General features: G+C 40.5%; 2 protein-coding genes across 5 annotated transcripts in view; one reads left to right on the forward strand and one right to left on the reverse strand.

Moving 5' to 3' along the window:
- Positions 1 to 15345, forward strand: part of LOC141772559 (chemokine-like protein TAFA-1) — a 30138-nt gene extending 14793 nt beyond the window's left edge. For 3 of the 4 annotated variants that reach the window (XM_074643660.1, XM_074643658.1, XM_074643657.1), the window contains 4 exons: positions 12681 to 12821; positions 13903 to 14027; positions 14201 to 14287; positions 14449 to 15345. In XM_074643660.1, the coding sequence (XP_074499761.1) occupies positions 12681 to 12821; positions 13903 to 14027; positions 14201 to 14233 (299 nt within the window). In that variant the 3' untranslated portion in view covers positions 14234 to 14287; positions 14449 to 15345. Of the gene's footprint in view, positions 1 to 12680; positions 12822 to 13902; positions 14028 to 14200; positions 14322 to 14448 lie in introns of all 4 variants that reach the window. The other variant, XM_074643659.1, reaches the window with a different exon arrangement.
- The window catches only part of LOC141772556 (uncharacterized), a 77817-nt gene that overhangs the window by 52980 nt on the left and 7743 nt on the right, over positions 1 to 17094 (reverse strand). The window lies entirely within an intron of this gene.

A 17094-nucleotide genomic window follows, 5' to 3' on the forward strand; every position in this document is an offset into this window, starting at 1 on the left:
ACCATTTACTGGTCCCACGTGAACTGCGCTCACATTCATTAGGCAGGCAGAACCGCAGATCCACACAAATTCTGAATCGGCGCTGTACGCGTTCATGTCACGCATGATTTGACAGCATTCGCCTTCACCCAGGCTTTGCTGTCCATAACTCATCCGATTCTGATGCAGTGTTGACTCATTGTGCCAGAGACCGGCGTCGACTCAGTGGCACTCGCTCTCCAGCCGGCAGCTGAGACACTGCTGATGCCAGGTGTTGTCATTTGTGTAGATAATAGCATTACAGATAAGTGCCCTGACAGAATTCCACGCGGCGGACTCCAACAAAAGCAGATCCCTCTGTGAGAAGTTGTGGAGCGTGCCAGAGGGTTTGTTAGGTTTCACAAAAGTCATTTTTTACTCTCACTATTCAATTTATTTTTACAGTAACTGTGTCAACACACTGTTACATCTTGATTTGCAGAATATAAAAGATGCCACTTTGTGACAGGCAAAGAACAGAATAGAATAAAATAGAAGAGAAGACCCAGACAGACGGAAAAATGAGGTCAAGATGAGTTCAGAATTAATCTTAAACTTAATTGAGCTTTTTTCATATTTCTTTTGGTGTGATAATAGACTGTATATAAGAAGTGGACGTAGTCACCATGACGTCGACGTTATGGACTGCCGTTTTGAAGCCTCAAATTTGGCGTTTTGGCCGTCACAATCTTGGTTTTTGCCCGTCGCCATCTTGGTGTGTTTGCAACCAGAAGTGACTCCAGAGGGAGGATCTAAGTACAACCGAATGCTGAATAAGACATTTTCAAGGGTTATAATTAATTTTCATGAACTGAAAACACACTGTGAAAGGGTTAAAGTTGTGAGACGAAAACACGGAAGCATACCTTGCTTTATGGTCTATTTGACTCTAAATGGGACCATAATTTACTAAATAAACATCATGCTGTATTGAAGAAGACTTGAAACTAGCGATTGAGACAATAAACTCATGTTTACAATGTTTACAATGAGAAGTAGGGTCATTTTCTCATAGACTTCTATACAATCAGACTTCTTTTTGCAACCAGAGGAGTCGCTCCTTGCTGGCTATTAGAAACAATGCAGGTTTAAGGCATTTCTGCATTCACATTTCAGACCCTGAGGTTGCCTACTGGTTGGATATCAAATGTAATGAACTTCACGTTATTATATACAAAAATATTTACACATTTTGGAAAACACAAGTAGACAAACAACTCACGTTCCTATACAGCAAAGCAATCAATCCTTTGATGTGAGAATGTTTTTCTAACTTTGGAAAAGCTCCAGAGTTGGTTCAGTAAGACAGGAGAGTCTGACAGCTTGCTATCGCGTCAGATGATGAGAAAATCATTAGACAGGTCTGCTATTGAGGAAAGTTATTCATTGTTGACCTTGGAAACAACAGTTGAGAAAACACCACAAGGTTTATTCGTGATATTTCTACTTTTACTTGCCGAGCGCTTCTTCCAAGTCTGCATTTACAATTTAAATGATATTCTACAAGTTAAAGTACTAATCTCCAAGATTTTTATTTATATAAATGTCTGTTAGAAGCTGGGTTGGCAATCTTGAGAAACTAGCAAGAGTACACTAGATTTTTAAAAATGATCCAACCAAAAAACCAAGTCCAGTGTTGTCAACTATTTTCCAATAAAAGTAGCTAGCAGCACCAGGAGAAATTCACCAAGTCGGCAACACGGACAGTCTGTCCCATCAGGCCTCCTTCCAAAGCCACTCCCCCACTATCATCATTATGAACATAAACATATCATAATGAACGTGAACTGCAAACATGGTTATTGTTAGTACTCACAGCTGTCAAGCTAGCAGCTTGTGGAAGACTCCGGTGACACGCAATGAGTGCAGGGGCAGAGTGCACACAGGTAGACAGATAGACAGGTAGTCCGTCCAATCATTTCATCGGGGCCAAATGACCCGACGGGTTTATTACAGTCCTGTGACAGCCACAGATACCATTTGTTTTACTTTTTGTTGTCGGAACATTTGATTTATTGATTGCTGTCGGGATGTAATGAGAATTTCAACTAACAAAACATGTTTCTAAAATCTTTACCAACCCTACCCTTAAGTCACAATCTATCACTGAATGAATTGAGATTGAGCCTATGGCCCACTGACGAAAGCCCTTGCATTTGCAGTATTACGAAGTGATCGTATGTGGCAACATTACCAGGAAAAACAACCATCGGCGACACAGTTTGGATATCTGGGAAGTGAGATCTAAAAACACACATGCAATTACCGCTTATCGCCCTAGGTGCCGCCAAAGAGGACAAAACGGAGATCTTCGAGAGATAGTGACTTAGTAATATATACAGCAGGGATGTAGTTATCAAATCAATCTCGCCACTATGTCCGCTTAGTAGCAGGAGCTCTGGAACTTTCGATCATATCACATTGTCTTCATCAGCAAATGGATTCTGCCCAGTTTAAAAAGAAGAATGTCCTCAAAGTGCTTTCAGTGGTGAAAGACATATTCTGATCATTTACTTAAGTAAAAAACTACTATTACAATTATGTAAAAAAAAAAATACTCTGTTACAAGTACTCGTAAATAAGTAAAAGTAAATAAGTACGCATTAAAGTAAATGTACTGTAGAATGGCCCATTTCATAGTGTTGCATAAATTATACAAGTAGCATTTTACGTTATATACTGTTGGGCAGCTCCATCTTTAAACTAATCTTTAAAAGACAATTCTGGGCATAATTAGGTCCTAAAAACTGTATTTTCATAAAACAAGTAAATAAATCTGTTAGTGTAGGAAGATTTCAGTATTGCAACTGTTTTTTTTATTCAATTAACATGTCTAAAGAACTGACTGTATGTTTAAACAAGAGCGCACAACGCATATCGTTGCGGTAGATTTATAAAAAAAAACTCAATATAGACTAAAATGGCTTGATAAGAAGGAGAGTTTTGCACAGAACAAACCTTTAAAATAACTTTGAAAGGTGATCATATGTTTTCTATAAAAACAATTGTATATAGTAAAGTACAAAGCTCTAAAATAAATGCAGTGGTGTAAAACGTATGACATTTCCCTCTGAAATGTAGTGAAGTATAAGTGCAATCTACCATGAAATGGAAACATTCAAGTAAAGTACAAGTTCCTCACACTTGTACTTAAGTACAGTAAATATACATTACACCGCTGTGAACAAAAATTGGCTGCTCTCTGCTGATGAAGACCATGTGACATGATCGAAAGCCCCAGAAGACTTACAAAATGGAGCTATAGTGGTGAGATTGTTTTTATAACTCCATCACTGCTGTATGTATCTTACTTATAATAATAATGAAATATCATTTAAATTGTAAATGCAGACTTGGAAGAAGCACTCAGAAAGAAAAAGTAGAAATATCACGAATAAACCTTGTGGTGTTTTCTCAACTGCTGTTTCCAAGGTCAACAATGAATAACTTACTTGAATAGCAGACCTGTCTAATGCTATAGCAAGCTGTCAGACTCTTCTGTCTCACTGAAACAACTCTGGAGCTTTTCCAAAGTTAGAAAAACATTCTCACAGAGTTTCACATAACAGGGATTGATTGACTTATACGTCTTCCGTATAGAAACAAAGGGTGTATGACGACTTGAGTTTTCCAAAATGTGTAAATAATTTTGTCACTTCTATAATGATGTGAAATGTATCATATTTGAGCCCCAACTTTAATATCACACCAAAAGAAATGTTAAAAAAGATTGATTAAGATTAATTCTGCACTAATTTTGAGCCCATTTTTCAGTCTGTGTGGGTCCTTTCTATTCTATTCTTTGTCTTTCATTAAAATGACTAGGCAGTGGGGGATCTAATGAAAGATGCTATCAAATTGCATTATGGGAAATGTAAGATCCAGTGTTTTTGGAGTTTAACCCATATTGGGGACTAAAAGTCACGATAGTATCCTTATCATTAACCCCTTTCCACCTCTGTGTAAATTGAAATGCTGCAGAAAACAAATTAACAAAGCAATTATGTCATTTTGCATGTACTTTAGCAATTCTTGAATGAACATGCAATTGCAGAAAAGTGCTTTCCAATTCAATTTAATTTGGCTAAATATTTGGCACGGATGTTGAATTCATTTTAATTCATAACTAGAATTACCGCCTCATGGTTGGATGCCTCCGCCAACCAGTCAAGTTGCAGTTTACATGTCTGTTCAAAATTATATCACTTCATCATTTCAGCCTATTAGACGTGTGTGAAATTGTCATAATTACTTCCGCCAATGCCAAAGGCCTAGGAAGGGGGTTATGTTTTCACCGGCGTTGGTTTGTCTGTCTGTCTGTCTGTCTGTCTGTCTGTCTGTCTGTTAGCAGGATTACTCCAAAGGTTCGCGATGGATTTGAATGAAATGTTTTGGAGGGGTGTGGTGTGGCACAATGAACAATCCATTCAATTTTGGTGGCGATCGGGATCATGATCCGGATTCAGGATTTTTTTTACGGATTCTGTATGTTCAGCCAGAACATTAAGACCTCTGGGTATAACACATGCGTAGTGTAACTGATGACACGTTGATGACGCATGACCCCGCCTCCTTCTTCGAGCAGAGAGATACGTGTGTGGATGTGTGGAGCTGCTGGCCGTCCGCGGTGAGAAAGAAAAAAGCATTACATGACAGGATGAGAGACAACGTAGTGTAACGTTATACAGACATAACAAGGCTGCTGAATGAGAGAGGCATCCGCCGATACGTTACACAGAAACACACCGTGGTAATAATAAGCCGGCCACCTCACGGTACCGCCAGCTGTGAGCTGTGATCTGTTTTGAGTGCCATTCTAGTTAGCGTATAAATTCTTGAGTTATGACATGATTTGTGAGCTTTGACCTTGGACCAACAAATTCGAATCAGTTCATCTTTGCGTCCAAGTGGACATTTGTGCCAAATTTGAAGAAATTCCCTCCAGGCATTTGGGTTCACTAGAATGGACCGGACAGACAGATAGACAACCCGGAAACTTAATGCCTTCGGCCACGGCTATCCCCGGCACGGAGGAATAAAAATGAGACATGACATCCGTACAGCGTGCAATTCATGAAAAGGCCAATAGTCCACTTGGTCAAGTCACTTTAATCCGAGACCAAGTCAAGATGAGTACAGACGAGACTGAGAACAGAAATTTGGACCATGCACTGCAAAACTAAATACAGTGGGTGGAGGAGGATTACTTTTTTCATGCCTCCGCGCCGGCGACAGCCGTGTACGCCTTGAGGGAATTTCTTCAAATTTGTTACAAACGTCCACTTGGACTCAAGGATGAACTGATTCGATTTTGGTGGTCAAAGGTCAAAGGTTAAGGTCACTGTGACCGCACAAAACATGTTATTGGCCATAACTCAAGAATTCCTATGCTAATTATGACAATTTTACACAAATATCTAATAGGATAAATTGATGACATTTTGGACAGACATGGATGTAAACTGCAACTTGACGGGCTGGCGGAGGCATACAACTGTGAGGCGGTAATTTTAGTTTTCCACAGCCAGAACAGACCCACAAAAGAAATCTCAGCACAAGAAATGAATCAACATAAGAAACATACACCAGGAACAAATCAACCCAGAAACCACGACAGAACCTCCACTCATACAGCACAAAGTTAGGACTCTTTCAGCTCCTTTTTAGGACTGAGAATGAGCCGTGCCCTGTTGGCCGCAGGTCTTAGGTGGTCACCTTGTTTCCTGACAGCCTCTTTTTTTCCTTCTCAGAGTAATAAAGAGGCAGGAGCACAGAGCATGGCAACAAAAACAGGGCAGTTCCAGTTGAGACCCTCTGCTTCTGTGTGACCTCTGACCCCCACGGATGACAATTTCTGTGTGACCCTTGTTCGCTGTCGATCAAAAATGTTGCTGGAGACGCAACACAAGCGCACACACACTCACGCTCGCACTCTGAAGCTGTCATCTGGGAGACTGACTTTGTCTCTGATAATGGGGGAAAATGGAAATACAGAAAACAATTATACCCTTGCATGGCTCCAGCCTCCACCTGATGAGAGCGCTCATCCCCAGCCATGTTGTTCTCCGTCTCCCTCTGAAATATTTATAATGCAAAGATGGGGTCTCGGAGCATGCAGCGCGTTGTAGTCGCAGGCTGAAACCATGGGCGAACTTGAGGCGTGCTCATCCGTGTTGCATTGCTTTTGTTTAAAAGGTACCCAGTACACCTGCCAGCTGGCAACACCACACCGATTTGCATTTTTATTTGATTTTAATGTATTCTTCGGAGGTGATGATTTCCAAATATAGAGTATCCCGATTCTTTGCTCTGTTTGCTAGCAACGAGCAATGCAAGTTAATTCAGTTGCGTAGTGTGTTTTTAATAGATCAAAGAGGAAATCTAGGGCTGTCTTATGCAATTAAGGAGATGCATTAAGAAGAACAAACCCCTGTGGGCTGTTGTTTTCAAATGATGCCCCACTGCTTCCACTGGTACATCACGATTAACGTTGTGCAGACATGCCCTTTTGTTGAGTGCATCAGACAGCAGGCAACATTCTCCTAGACCAGATACAAGATCTGGATATTTTTCAGTTAAACCAAAGGCTGTTGATGTTTTCTCAAATACAGAGCCAGGAGTCATGATAACCCCAAGAAACTCAACAGGCTTGGCAACAAGCAGGAACAAGACATGCTTTCTTAATTCTTTTCCTCCTCCTGTATTGAAATTTGACTATTAATTTTGATATTTAAAACCACCTTATCCAATCAACACCTTGACACCAGCTCTGTTTATTATTACTTGTCATTTACCTCTGCGCGAGCAGATTTACAACCAGGCGCTGCATATATTCTGCCACTCTTCTCGAGAAACACTGACTCCCAAATGAACTGCAATCAAGTTTATCAAGTTTTATGGACATAAGGGAAGATGTTTTTTGTAATACAATGCGGTAGAAATGAGAGAATCAAGTGTGAGAGAAGCCAACTGATCTACTTCTATCCAGCAGGTCAAGTGGGGCCCTGTTGGTTAATCCCCACAGGAGCTCACATGATGGTTCAATTATACCCAGAAACTGACACTCAACTCTCTCTCTCTCTCTCTCTTTCTCCGTCCTCTCTGACTTTAAGCTACTTTATGGCTTAGTTTGGCTGTTTTAAAACTGTGGTCTGAACAAATGTTCTATGTAACGCAACAATCTCAAAATTGATGCGTCCACACTCTTGTAATCCCAAATGACTTGTTGAGATTCAGAGATTCAAAGCTAAATGATAACACTTCATTTTAGCCCCCATTTAGCATTTATAGGCAGTAAATAAATGATTAATAGATTAATCAGTTAGTCGATTGACAGAACATTTTGATACATGACTCATTGCTTTAATCATTTTCTTTGTCATATATCATAGTAAGCTCCTTGGGTTCTGGACTGTTTGTTCAATAAAACAAGTAATCTGAATAATGTGCATTACCTCGGGTGAAATTGTTTTTTGTAACGGCAATTTTTTTTTACATATTATAGACATAACGATTAATGGTTTGATAGAATCAGCTGCAAATTAATGCATAATGAAAACTAGAATTACCGCCTCACGGTTGGATGCCTCCGCCAACCAGTCAAGTTGCAGTTTACATCCATGTCAGTCCAAAATGTCATCACTTCATAATTTCATCTTATTAGACATTTGGGTAAAATTGTCAGTTATGGCCAAAAATGTGTTTTTGAGGTCACAGTGACCTTTGACAGTTGACCACCAAAATCGAATCAGTTCATCCTTGAATCCAAGTAGATGTTTGTGCCAAATTTGAAGAAATTCCCCCAAGACATTCCTGAGATATCGTGTTAACGAGAATGGTACGGACGGACGGACAACCTGAAAACAAAATGTGTCTGGCCACGGCTGGTGCGGAGGTATAATAAATAGTTATAGTTAAATAGTTCCCGCTTTAAAACATTCTTTTAACTCATCGTATGAAGCATCCATAACTGGTGATCAATCAGTTAATGAATAGCGTAGCTGTAATCATATATGACAATATATGAACCAAATCTCACCCTGTGTTATAAAACTTTTGTTAACTGTTCATACACTTGTACAAATCATTCACATGCCAGTTTCAAAATGTTTATAAAGTGTTAGGGTGTTTAAAATCCATGAGGACATAATCATTAGGGCTTGAATTAAGAACTATTTTCGATTAAACCATCACAAGTTCTGAGAATCCAAGATGACATCTTCAAATGTCCGACCAACAGTCACCAACCCCTGTAACACTTCAATTTAACCCCCTTATTTAGCATTTGCAAGCAGTATACAAACATTTAATAAATGGTTTATAATGTAGTTGTACGCAGATATAAGGACAATCGTTCATTATTATACAGAATCTGTTAACAATTATAACTTCTCCCACTTATGAGTGCCCACAGGAGGAGTTATATCGTTTGACCAATACATTAAAAAAAACACCTCTAGAGTGTGTTATAAACCATTTGTTAAATGTTTATAAATTGCTAATAAATGCTAAATATGGGGTGCTCAAGTTAAGTGTGACTCGTAACCCAAAGATATTTAATTTATATAACATTAACACACAGAAAAGTCACAAATCCACACATTTAAGAAGCTGGAACAAGAAAATATTTTTATTAATGATTTAGTATCAACATTGTTGCAGATTAATTTTCTCTCAGTCGAATTATCAATTAATTGACCACTATTGTGTTTCCTAGCAGTAATTATCCATTTATATACCAGCTATGGATGCTTCATAGAACGAGGTGTAAAGGAGGCGTTATAGTTATTTACAAATAAGAATGTCTTTATATCTGCTTGCAACTACGTTATTATTGTGTGTTATTAAGTGTGTTTATACTGCTTCTAAATGCTAATGAGGAGATGTTGAAATAAGGACTGTTTAATGTCACCACTTGGCTTTTATATTGATTGAATTATGATTGACTGAGCTGCAGTGGCATGCTTGCTGTCCTAATTACGGCAGGTTTTCTTCCAAGATGCTGCATTCCTGCCTCTAAGAAAACTGCTCGGCATCGGGAGGGCCTCACAAACCAAAATATTCAAATGTAGTAAAGCGATATATGCAAATCTGGCCATGACACATTTCACAAACCCACGGCTCATTGTCAAACATTACTTCAAATCACTTTGCTGCCAAAATACTAGCTACTTTTTCCCCTCTCTCTCGGCTCTTTCTCTCTACAACCTCCTTGATCTTGTGTCATGCTGACGGGTGTAATTGTCAGATGGTCCTTTGCTGCACAGCTCTCATATGTGGAGAGTCTGAGCACAGTGGGTGGCAGAGGCCAGCGGTTGAGGTGGGTCGAGTCCGTTCGGTCCAGTCCTCTTAGCCTTCGGGGCAAAGCCAGTAGCTCGGTGATAATTGCATGGTGGAGCCAGTGTTCATATTCATGATAACCCTGAAGCAGGCCTCTCCTCCTGCGAATAGATGTCTTTTTTTTCCTGCCCGCTTTCACACCTCTTCATCAACATTCAACAAGCTGCAGGGGTCTCGCTCACTCAAAGAGTGTAAAGCACAATTATTCTTGTTTACAGCACACTTGTGTAATGTTTCACAGCTATTATACCTAATATTTACCTAATCTAATCTTCACTTTTTGCATCACATATTGGATAATATGAGCAGTTATTTAAAGGCCGTACTAAGCTAATCGAACCTTGGAAATAATTGAAGGGGTTAGTTTGGATTTTTGGAAGTGGGGTTGTATGAATGCTCTTGTGTTCTGCGAGGTAAAATTGCTGCTTCTGTGAATGTAGTCTGGTGGCTTTGAAGAGAGCGATACAATGTTGGAAAGGGCTGTCTGACGGCGAGGTAAAGCGGCTGTGGATGGGAGCAGCAGTAAAACGGATTTCAGCCACCTAAAAAAATAAATCAATATCAGTTTAAAGGGACTGTTTGTAAGAATCAGAAATTGCTTGTTAACAGCGACACCTGTGGCCGTTAAGTCAACGAAAGTCAGCGTCCTGTTGCTCGCGCTTGTGCTCGCTCTACATAGACATGAACGAGTATCGCTCAAAACAGTGAGGCGACACACGTCAGCTAAAACCACAATATCACTCTATATTTCACCTGCTTGGCAGTAATGTTAGCTGACCAGACGAAGGTCTCTCCATGAATCACTGCTGATCCTAGTGTTGGCTTTTCCTGCCTCAGCCTCCCGACCGCGGCCGGAGGGAACAGGGGAGACACCGGAGTTTTGGTCGTAGACGATAACATTTCTCGCTGCAGAGCCCCGTCACTTCACAAGACACGGGAAACCTCTGTTGGTCTGGAGGAGCTGCAGCAGTTATTTCTGCACAAACGTCCACTGTACATTCACTACATATTCTCAGAGTTAAACTAACTCTTCTGCAGTGTGTAGTGTGCGCGCATGCACGTGAGAGGTGGAGCGAAAGAGTGAGAACGAGCGTGGTGTGTGAAGTGCGACCGCGGCCAACACTGTTTTGCAAGACGGGCTTCACTAGATATAACTTTGCAGTTTTGGTGCTTCCGTGTAGTTTGTGTTGGAGTCTCGTCTGAACAGCGTAGCCACACGCGAGCGCGCATGGGACACTGACCCGCAATGATTTATATGTGTAAGAAGTTACAAACAGTCCCATTAAGTGTAGCTATGTTACATTTTGAATACTTTCACCACTTCACTTTGCCATCAGACAGCCCTTTTTCGACAGGGAAATTAAGCAGTTATATCACAGTCTTCATAACCACCAGACTACATTCACAAAAACAGTCATTTTACCTCGCAGAACACAGGAGTTGCTGGTCTACCGCTGCAAAGATCGATTCGTTTTTTTTGTGTTATTTTGTGACTTTTGGATCTGAACTAACATGGCGTCCACGGCAGTACATTGTTTAGCTTCCATGCCAGTAATCCTGTCTGCTTCTCAAAACTGGTAGCGTGCCGACAGCCGTCTAAGTTACTGTAACCTTAATACACCGACTATTGTGATGCATGGATACTGTATATGTAGTATCATCAGGTCACGTGGGAAAAAGATTTTAAAAGAGCTTGTGAAAATGGCATTTTGATGCCAAAACGTACATACTTTGACCAAAATTTGAATGTTCTGATTTGAATACATAATGAACACTACTGGGAAACTACAGAATGATATAAAAACCTAAAAGAAATAATACTGCACTCGCCCTTTATATTAAAACCTTAGAGTATTTTCGAGGGGAATTGTGTCTTTGGTGGAACTGCTAACAACTCACATCTGAAACAAAACGAGGGGCCACAACCAGGCACTGCTTTTTAATGAAGGGTTTCAAGCCAACAAGCTTGGAAAACCACTGGTTTAATCTTTAACAATGCATTTTATAAGGTTACCGTATGTTAAATCTTAATCTGAAAAGTAACTAGTAACTACAGTTGTCGGATTAATTTCATGTAGGTCTGCAATTAAACCAACAATGGGTAGAAATGGAGCAAATATGATTTTAAAAGTTATTTTTAATAAAACTGTCACTATATCCTGACAGTAGTGCATGAGACAGGTAATCTGAAAAGAAAACATGTGCCTCTGTGTCCTCCGGTGCTCCTGATGGCATCTGCAAGATTTCACACACCGAAAGAAAACAACCAATCAGAGCCGATCTGGAGCCTTGCCATCTCTGAGCAACTGTCAATCACTCACAAACTCCGACCAAATGGTCAAACTAGGCAGCGCTGATCAAATACGAATCAATATTCTGTTACTGTAATGCCTATTTCTGGCATAAAATGTTTTCAGAAACATCTTGTAGTGTACTGTTTAACTGTAAAATGAGAAAGTTTGTGACCCGGCAGCCATGTTGAGATCAGTTGAGGAAATACCAAGCACCACCCACCAGCTGGAGCAAACTTTCTAATTTTACAGCTAAACAGTACACTACAAGATGTTTCTGAAAACATCTGAGGTGAGAAATAGTCATTGCAGTAACAGAATAGGCATTCATATTTGATCAGCGCTGCTTAGTTTGACGGTTTGATCGGAGTTTGCTGATTGACAGCTGCCTCTGTTGAATGAACAGCCAATAGGAACGCTCTCTCTCTGAAATTACCTGTAATTGGCCAAAGTCTCCCGTCACTGGCTAGATTTTTTACAGCCTGAAAACAGAGCCACGAGGAGGTGCTGAAGTCTAGTTTTCTCTTAGAGCACTTGAATTACAATATGCTGAAAGGTTATTATGAAATGTTTGCCCAATGATGCCAGAAATATTCTGCCTACTGCAGGTGTAACAATTAATCTGTCAGTTATTTTTTCAATTCATTGTTTGGTGTCAAAACTGTGAAAAATCGAGTTTCTCAAAAATTGAGACATCTTCAAATGTCCAGCAATCCAAAACTCAAAGATATTTAGCGTTCAACGATATAGAAAAGAGGAAATCAGAGAAAACCTTGCAGTTGTGATTAATTTTCTCATAAATCGACTAATCTGGACAGCTCTAATTTAGAGGAGTAAAAAGTACAACGTTTCCTCCTGTAATGTAGTGAAGTATAAAGTAGTGTAAAATACCTCAAAATGGTAATTAGTACTTGACTAAATGTACTTAGTTACTTTCCACCACTGATGACAGTCTAATGTCCACACAGTGAGCTGTTTGATCAACCTTGAGATGCTGACTTCATGTAGTTTTTTTTTTTTTTCTCTTATCAGAGGGGGGCACATGTGAAGTAATCGCTGCTCACCGGTGCTGTAATAAGAATCGTATTGAGGAGCGGTCACAGACGGTCAAGTGTTCTTGTCTCCCGGGGAAGGTGGCTGGAACCACCAGAAACAGACCCTCATGTGTCGACGGTGAGTATTTTAATATCAGGTTTTACTACGAAGCCGTCCAAAGGTTGCACGAGGAACACAAATATTTGATTTGAATGCAAGCCACAGTGCAGGAAAAGAAAGGTTTCCATTCAACTAAACATGCACGGTATCATACAAAAAGTCCTGACAGACAAAACCTGCTATGTTTTGTAAAGATACAGAGATCTGTTCAAATAAAAGCCTAAGTCACCCATGCAATGCCTTGTCCCAGATAAGATTAACATTACCGGGGATAATGTCACATCCAGATTCTGTTGCTGACAGACAGCAGAAGGTATCTGCAGGGGTAAGCTTTACTCCAACAGTCAAACACAACTGCTGAATGTAGCACACCTCGGGGAAGAGTAAAGAAATAAAGAACAGCATAAAGCAAGGAGATGCAGAGGAAAGCGGTGGTTGATTACATAGGTACCTCGCAGATATTTCATGATGTTTTTTTTTTTACTTTGACAAATGTCTGCTACACAGGCTCAATCCCTTGTAAGAAATGGATTTGGTGCTCAGGTCTAGCACAACTAAAAACACATATTGGCTTTTCAGAAAACCTCTCACCTGCAGCTTTTATCTTAAATCCTTTTGCAAATATTACTGAAATCTCTGAGCGGACTGGGGGAATATGAGGTTGCTCGATGTCAGCTCTGACAGATTCCTTTCCTCTGTCACACATTACAAACCATTTACTGTCTACTTACCCTGTATTTAAGGCAATTTTCTCTCCCGATGCCGGAAATGTGGCGTGCATTAAAGTCAAGTCACATCTACCGATCCACTCACTCAATGAAAAGCCCCAGTTCCACCCACCGCTTTGGTGCAGCCTATAACTGCATCTAATAAAGAAACCGCATTGTAATAGGCAACAGTTTTGCACTGTAACAAGTTGTCTGAAGCACATACATGCCAACTTACTTACTGCCACGACACATTTGATAATTAGGATTAGCTGCCCCCCCACCTAATGGCCATCTATCTGCAAATTGCTGGTGTGTGCTATCTGGTTTTGCACTCTGTTAATGGTGAAAGGCACCTGCATCACCATTTCTCTTGTCTTTGTTGCCTGTAGCATCCATAGTAATTGGGAAGTGGTGGTGTGAGATGGAGCCTTGCCTGGAGGGGGAGGAATGCAAGACGCTCCCTGACAACTCGGGCTGGATGTGTTACGCCGGCAACAAGATCAAAACCACAAGGGTAAGATAATCTATCTTGACCGCGGGTAAACGAGACGTTACAGCAGAACAGTGGGAGAGAAAGGCACAGCGCCGCGACAACACAGCATAGTTATCGGGATTGCATTTCACTGCAAATTGACTTGTTAACAACACCGTCTAACCCCTCAATTTCCTCCTTCTTTTTCTTGTCAGAACACTCAGCCATACACAACATCAACATATTAACACTTGGCGGGAAGGATGCAAGGGAACGCCTCTGGTGGAAAGGTTAATCTGCAGGTCAGCCTCTTCATTTATACCGGGACACACACCGGTATGCTAATTAATTTCTCTCAAACTGTCTCAGTTGCTGAGCTTTGTGGAGGGCAAAACACACAAGTTGTATTCATTTCTGTGATAACCACATCATCCTAAGTAAGCCTTTTCCTTCTTGTTTTCAGCGCCGTCACAGGACCAATTATCACAAAGACAATGAACCTATTGTTGCTCTCAGAAATGTGAACACTTCTCAGATTAAAGTGTAAAAAGATGTAGAATACATAAAGCACATCCCGCTCAAGGCTACTGAAAATACTGACGCTCCAAGATGCCTGCGGGGAACTTCATCATAACCTTGTAATGAATATATTTTCATCGTTTCTTTCCGACTTTGAGATGGAACGTGAATGTCTGTGCATTTGAATTAATCTCTGAAGAGCATCCGACGTCCCTCCTCAGACATCAGTTAAGACAGATGTTCACTACGAAGCACCAAATGGGAGAGGAATACATCAAAGGACGCGGGATGAGCAAGTACAGTAGTTGACAGCCCTCAGGTTTTTCTTCTTTTTTTCTTTTTTTTTAAATACTGTAAGAGGAAAAATATTGTACATAAATTGTTTGTCCTTTTCTTGTGTACATGAGCTTTATTTATGGTGGTTTATGGAAAAAACGATCATTCGAGTCCCTGAATGCAGTCCTGATCTTCCCTCTTGTTACCCACAAAACCCAACACAGCCAAAGTTGGACCAGTTCAAGGATGTGATGTTAAGATAAAAGAGAGGACATTGTGAGGGAGATGTTTTAAGCTTGTGTGTCTTGATACTGTACATTTTACCATTTTGTTTGTATGGTACTTGTATGCCTTTGATCACCTCTTAAATGGCTCTACCAGTCGAACTTGGTAACGCGTCAGCTACCCTGAAACTGATCGATTCACCCAAAAATGTGATACCAGTAGGTTGTTTTTCGATACTTGAAATGCCTTATTTGTGTCAAATCATTCAAAGATGATATTGTATATATGAAGCCATCTATTGATATGTGCTGAAATTTCATTAAAGTCATTGTTCCTGTAACTAACGTGAGTGCATCCTTGCCGCTGCCCTCACAGGTCAGGTCAGTTACCAGCATTCAGTCATATTAATCTGATTACACCTTGATGCTAAAGTAGCCAAACCACTGCTTTAAAGGGAGAGTTTGACATTTTGGGAAATACATTTTCCCAAAATACCTCTTACTGAGAGCTACATGAGGAGATTAACACCATTCATGTCTGTATGGTAAATATGAAGATCAGGAAGATTTAGCTTAACTTAGCATAAAGACTGGAACAGGTGGAAACAGCAAGCCTGGCTCTTTCCAAAGGTAACAAAATCTGCCAACCAGCACCTCTAAAGCTCACTAATTAGCACATCTCTCATTTGTTTAATCCGACTAAAACCAAACTGTAAAAATGACAAATTGTTGTTTTAATAATCGGTCGGATTATAGGGAGCCGAAGTGAAACCGGAACTTCAGGGATCTGAGGTAAACCTCATTCAAAATCCTGTAAATAACTTACAAATAACTAAAAATCCAGCCCGACTCAACAGTATGTCATGTGGATAAGAAAATAGCAAGATACACTAGAGACCATCTTGCAATGGGATCACACCAGTCGCGACGCCAAATCGGACCAGGGGTGTAAATTGGGTGGGCCCCTTCACTTCCTACCTCCCTGCTTCCGCCGTCCTTGCTCAAACCACACCCATCTTCAAACTCTGCCTTCATTTTGATCTAAACTACACATCTGTAAAGTTTCGTGACTGCATCTTGCACGGTTGTGACGCTATCGCAGTGACAAATTCTGTCCACAGACAGAGACAGAAATATAAACACCTGGCAAAGTGCTCAAAACCACCTCTGTAGTAGTTCACGCTACAGTAGGTGTCTCCAGGAACACATTTTTCCATGATGACTCACATACTGACTCACAAGGTGAAAACAATATCAGTGTCGCTGTCGCGCCTGGTAAATATTGTTTATTCAATATTTCTGTTTTTAGAGGACTTTAACGAACACGTTTCCCAGGAACCATGCTGGGAAATTTCCACAGGAGCTGGAGTTTTTGTATGTTCACAAATGGCACACAATTTCACCAGGCAGCCCCAGTCGAGTCCAGTTTGTGGCACATTAGAAAGGCTATTTTTGCGTTTTCACCTCAGTCGAGGTTCCAAGCAAGCTGAGCCAATACTAGAAGGTGGTGATAAAACACTGCAGATCACTGATTGGTCAGAGAGTATCACCACTAGCGCGTCACGGACATGGGACATCCTGCACAAACCCACCGTTTTTAAATACCCAAGCTACCGTCAATAGCGACCGCAATTTTTAATTCACTCAACCCAGATTTTGAAAAATGGCAGCTCGCAAAACTGCACCGTACACTACGTACACTACGCTGGACACACTACGTACACTACGCCGTACAATTGACAAAGTGCAGTTTGGTTGCCGTTGAAATGATGCAGCGAGTGTCTCGTTGAAGATGATGTCACGGCAGTTTCACAAGCCGTCACAACGGCGATCAGCTGTACACTAATACAGCATAGACAAAAGGAATGGTACCAAAAGTGAGTCGAGCAGAGCCGTACCATGCAGTGGAAACATGGCTAAAGTAATTGCGGTTGGAGTTTATTAAAATCACGCAGGTTGCAATTTCTAATAGCATGTAGTGGATAATGTGACTATAGTTTTATATCTAATAGAAAGATATGAGAGTGGTATCAATCGTCTCGTCCAACTCTCAGCAAGAAAGCGAATGAAAATGTCAAACTACCTTTAAT

This window comes from Sebastes fasciatus, chromosome 8, assembly GCF_043250625.1.
Source record: "Sebastes fasciatus isolate fSebFas1 chromosome 8, fSebFas1.pri, whole genome shotgun sequence".
Classification (NCBI taxonomy): domain Eukaryota; kingdom Metazoa; phylum Chordata; class Actinopteri; order Perciformes; family Sebastidae; genus Sebastes; species Sebastes fasciatus.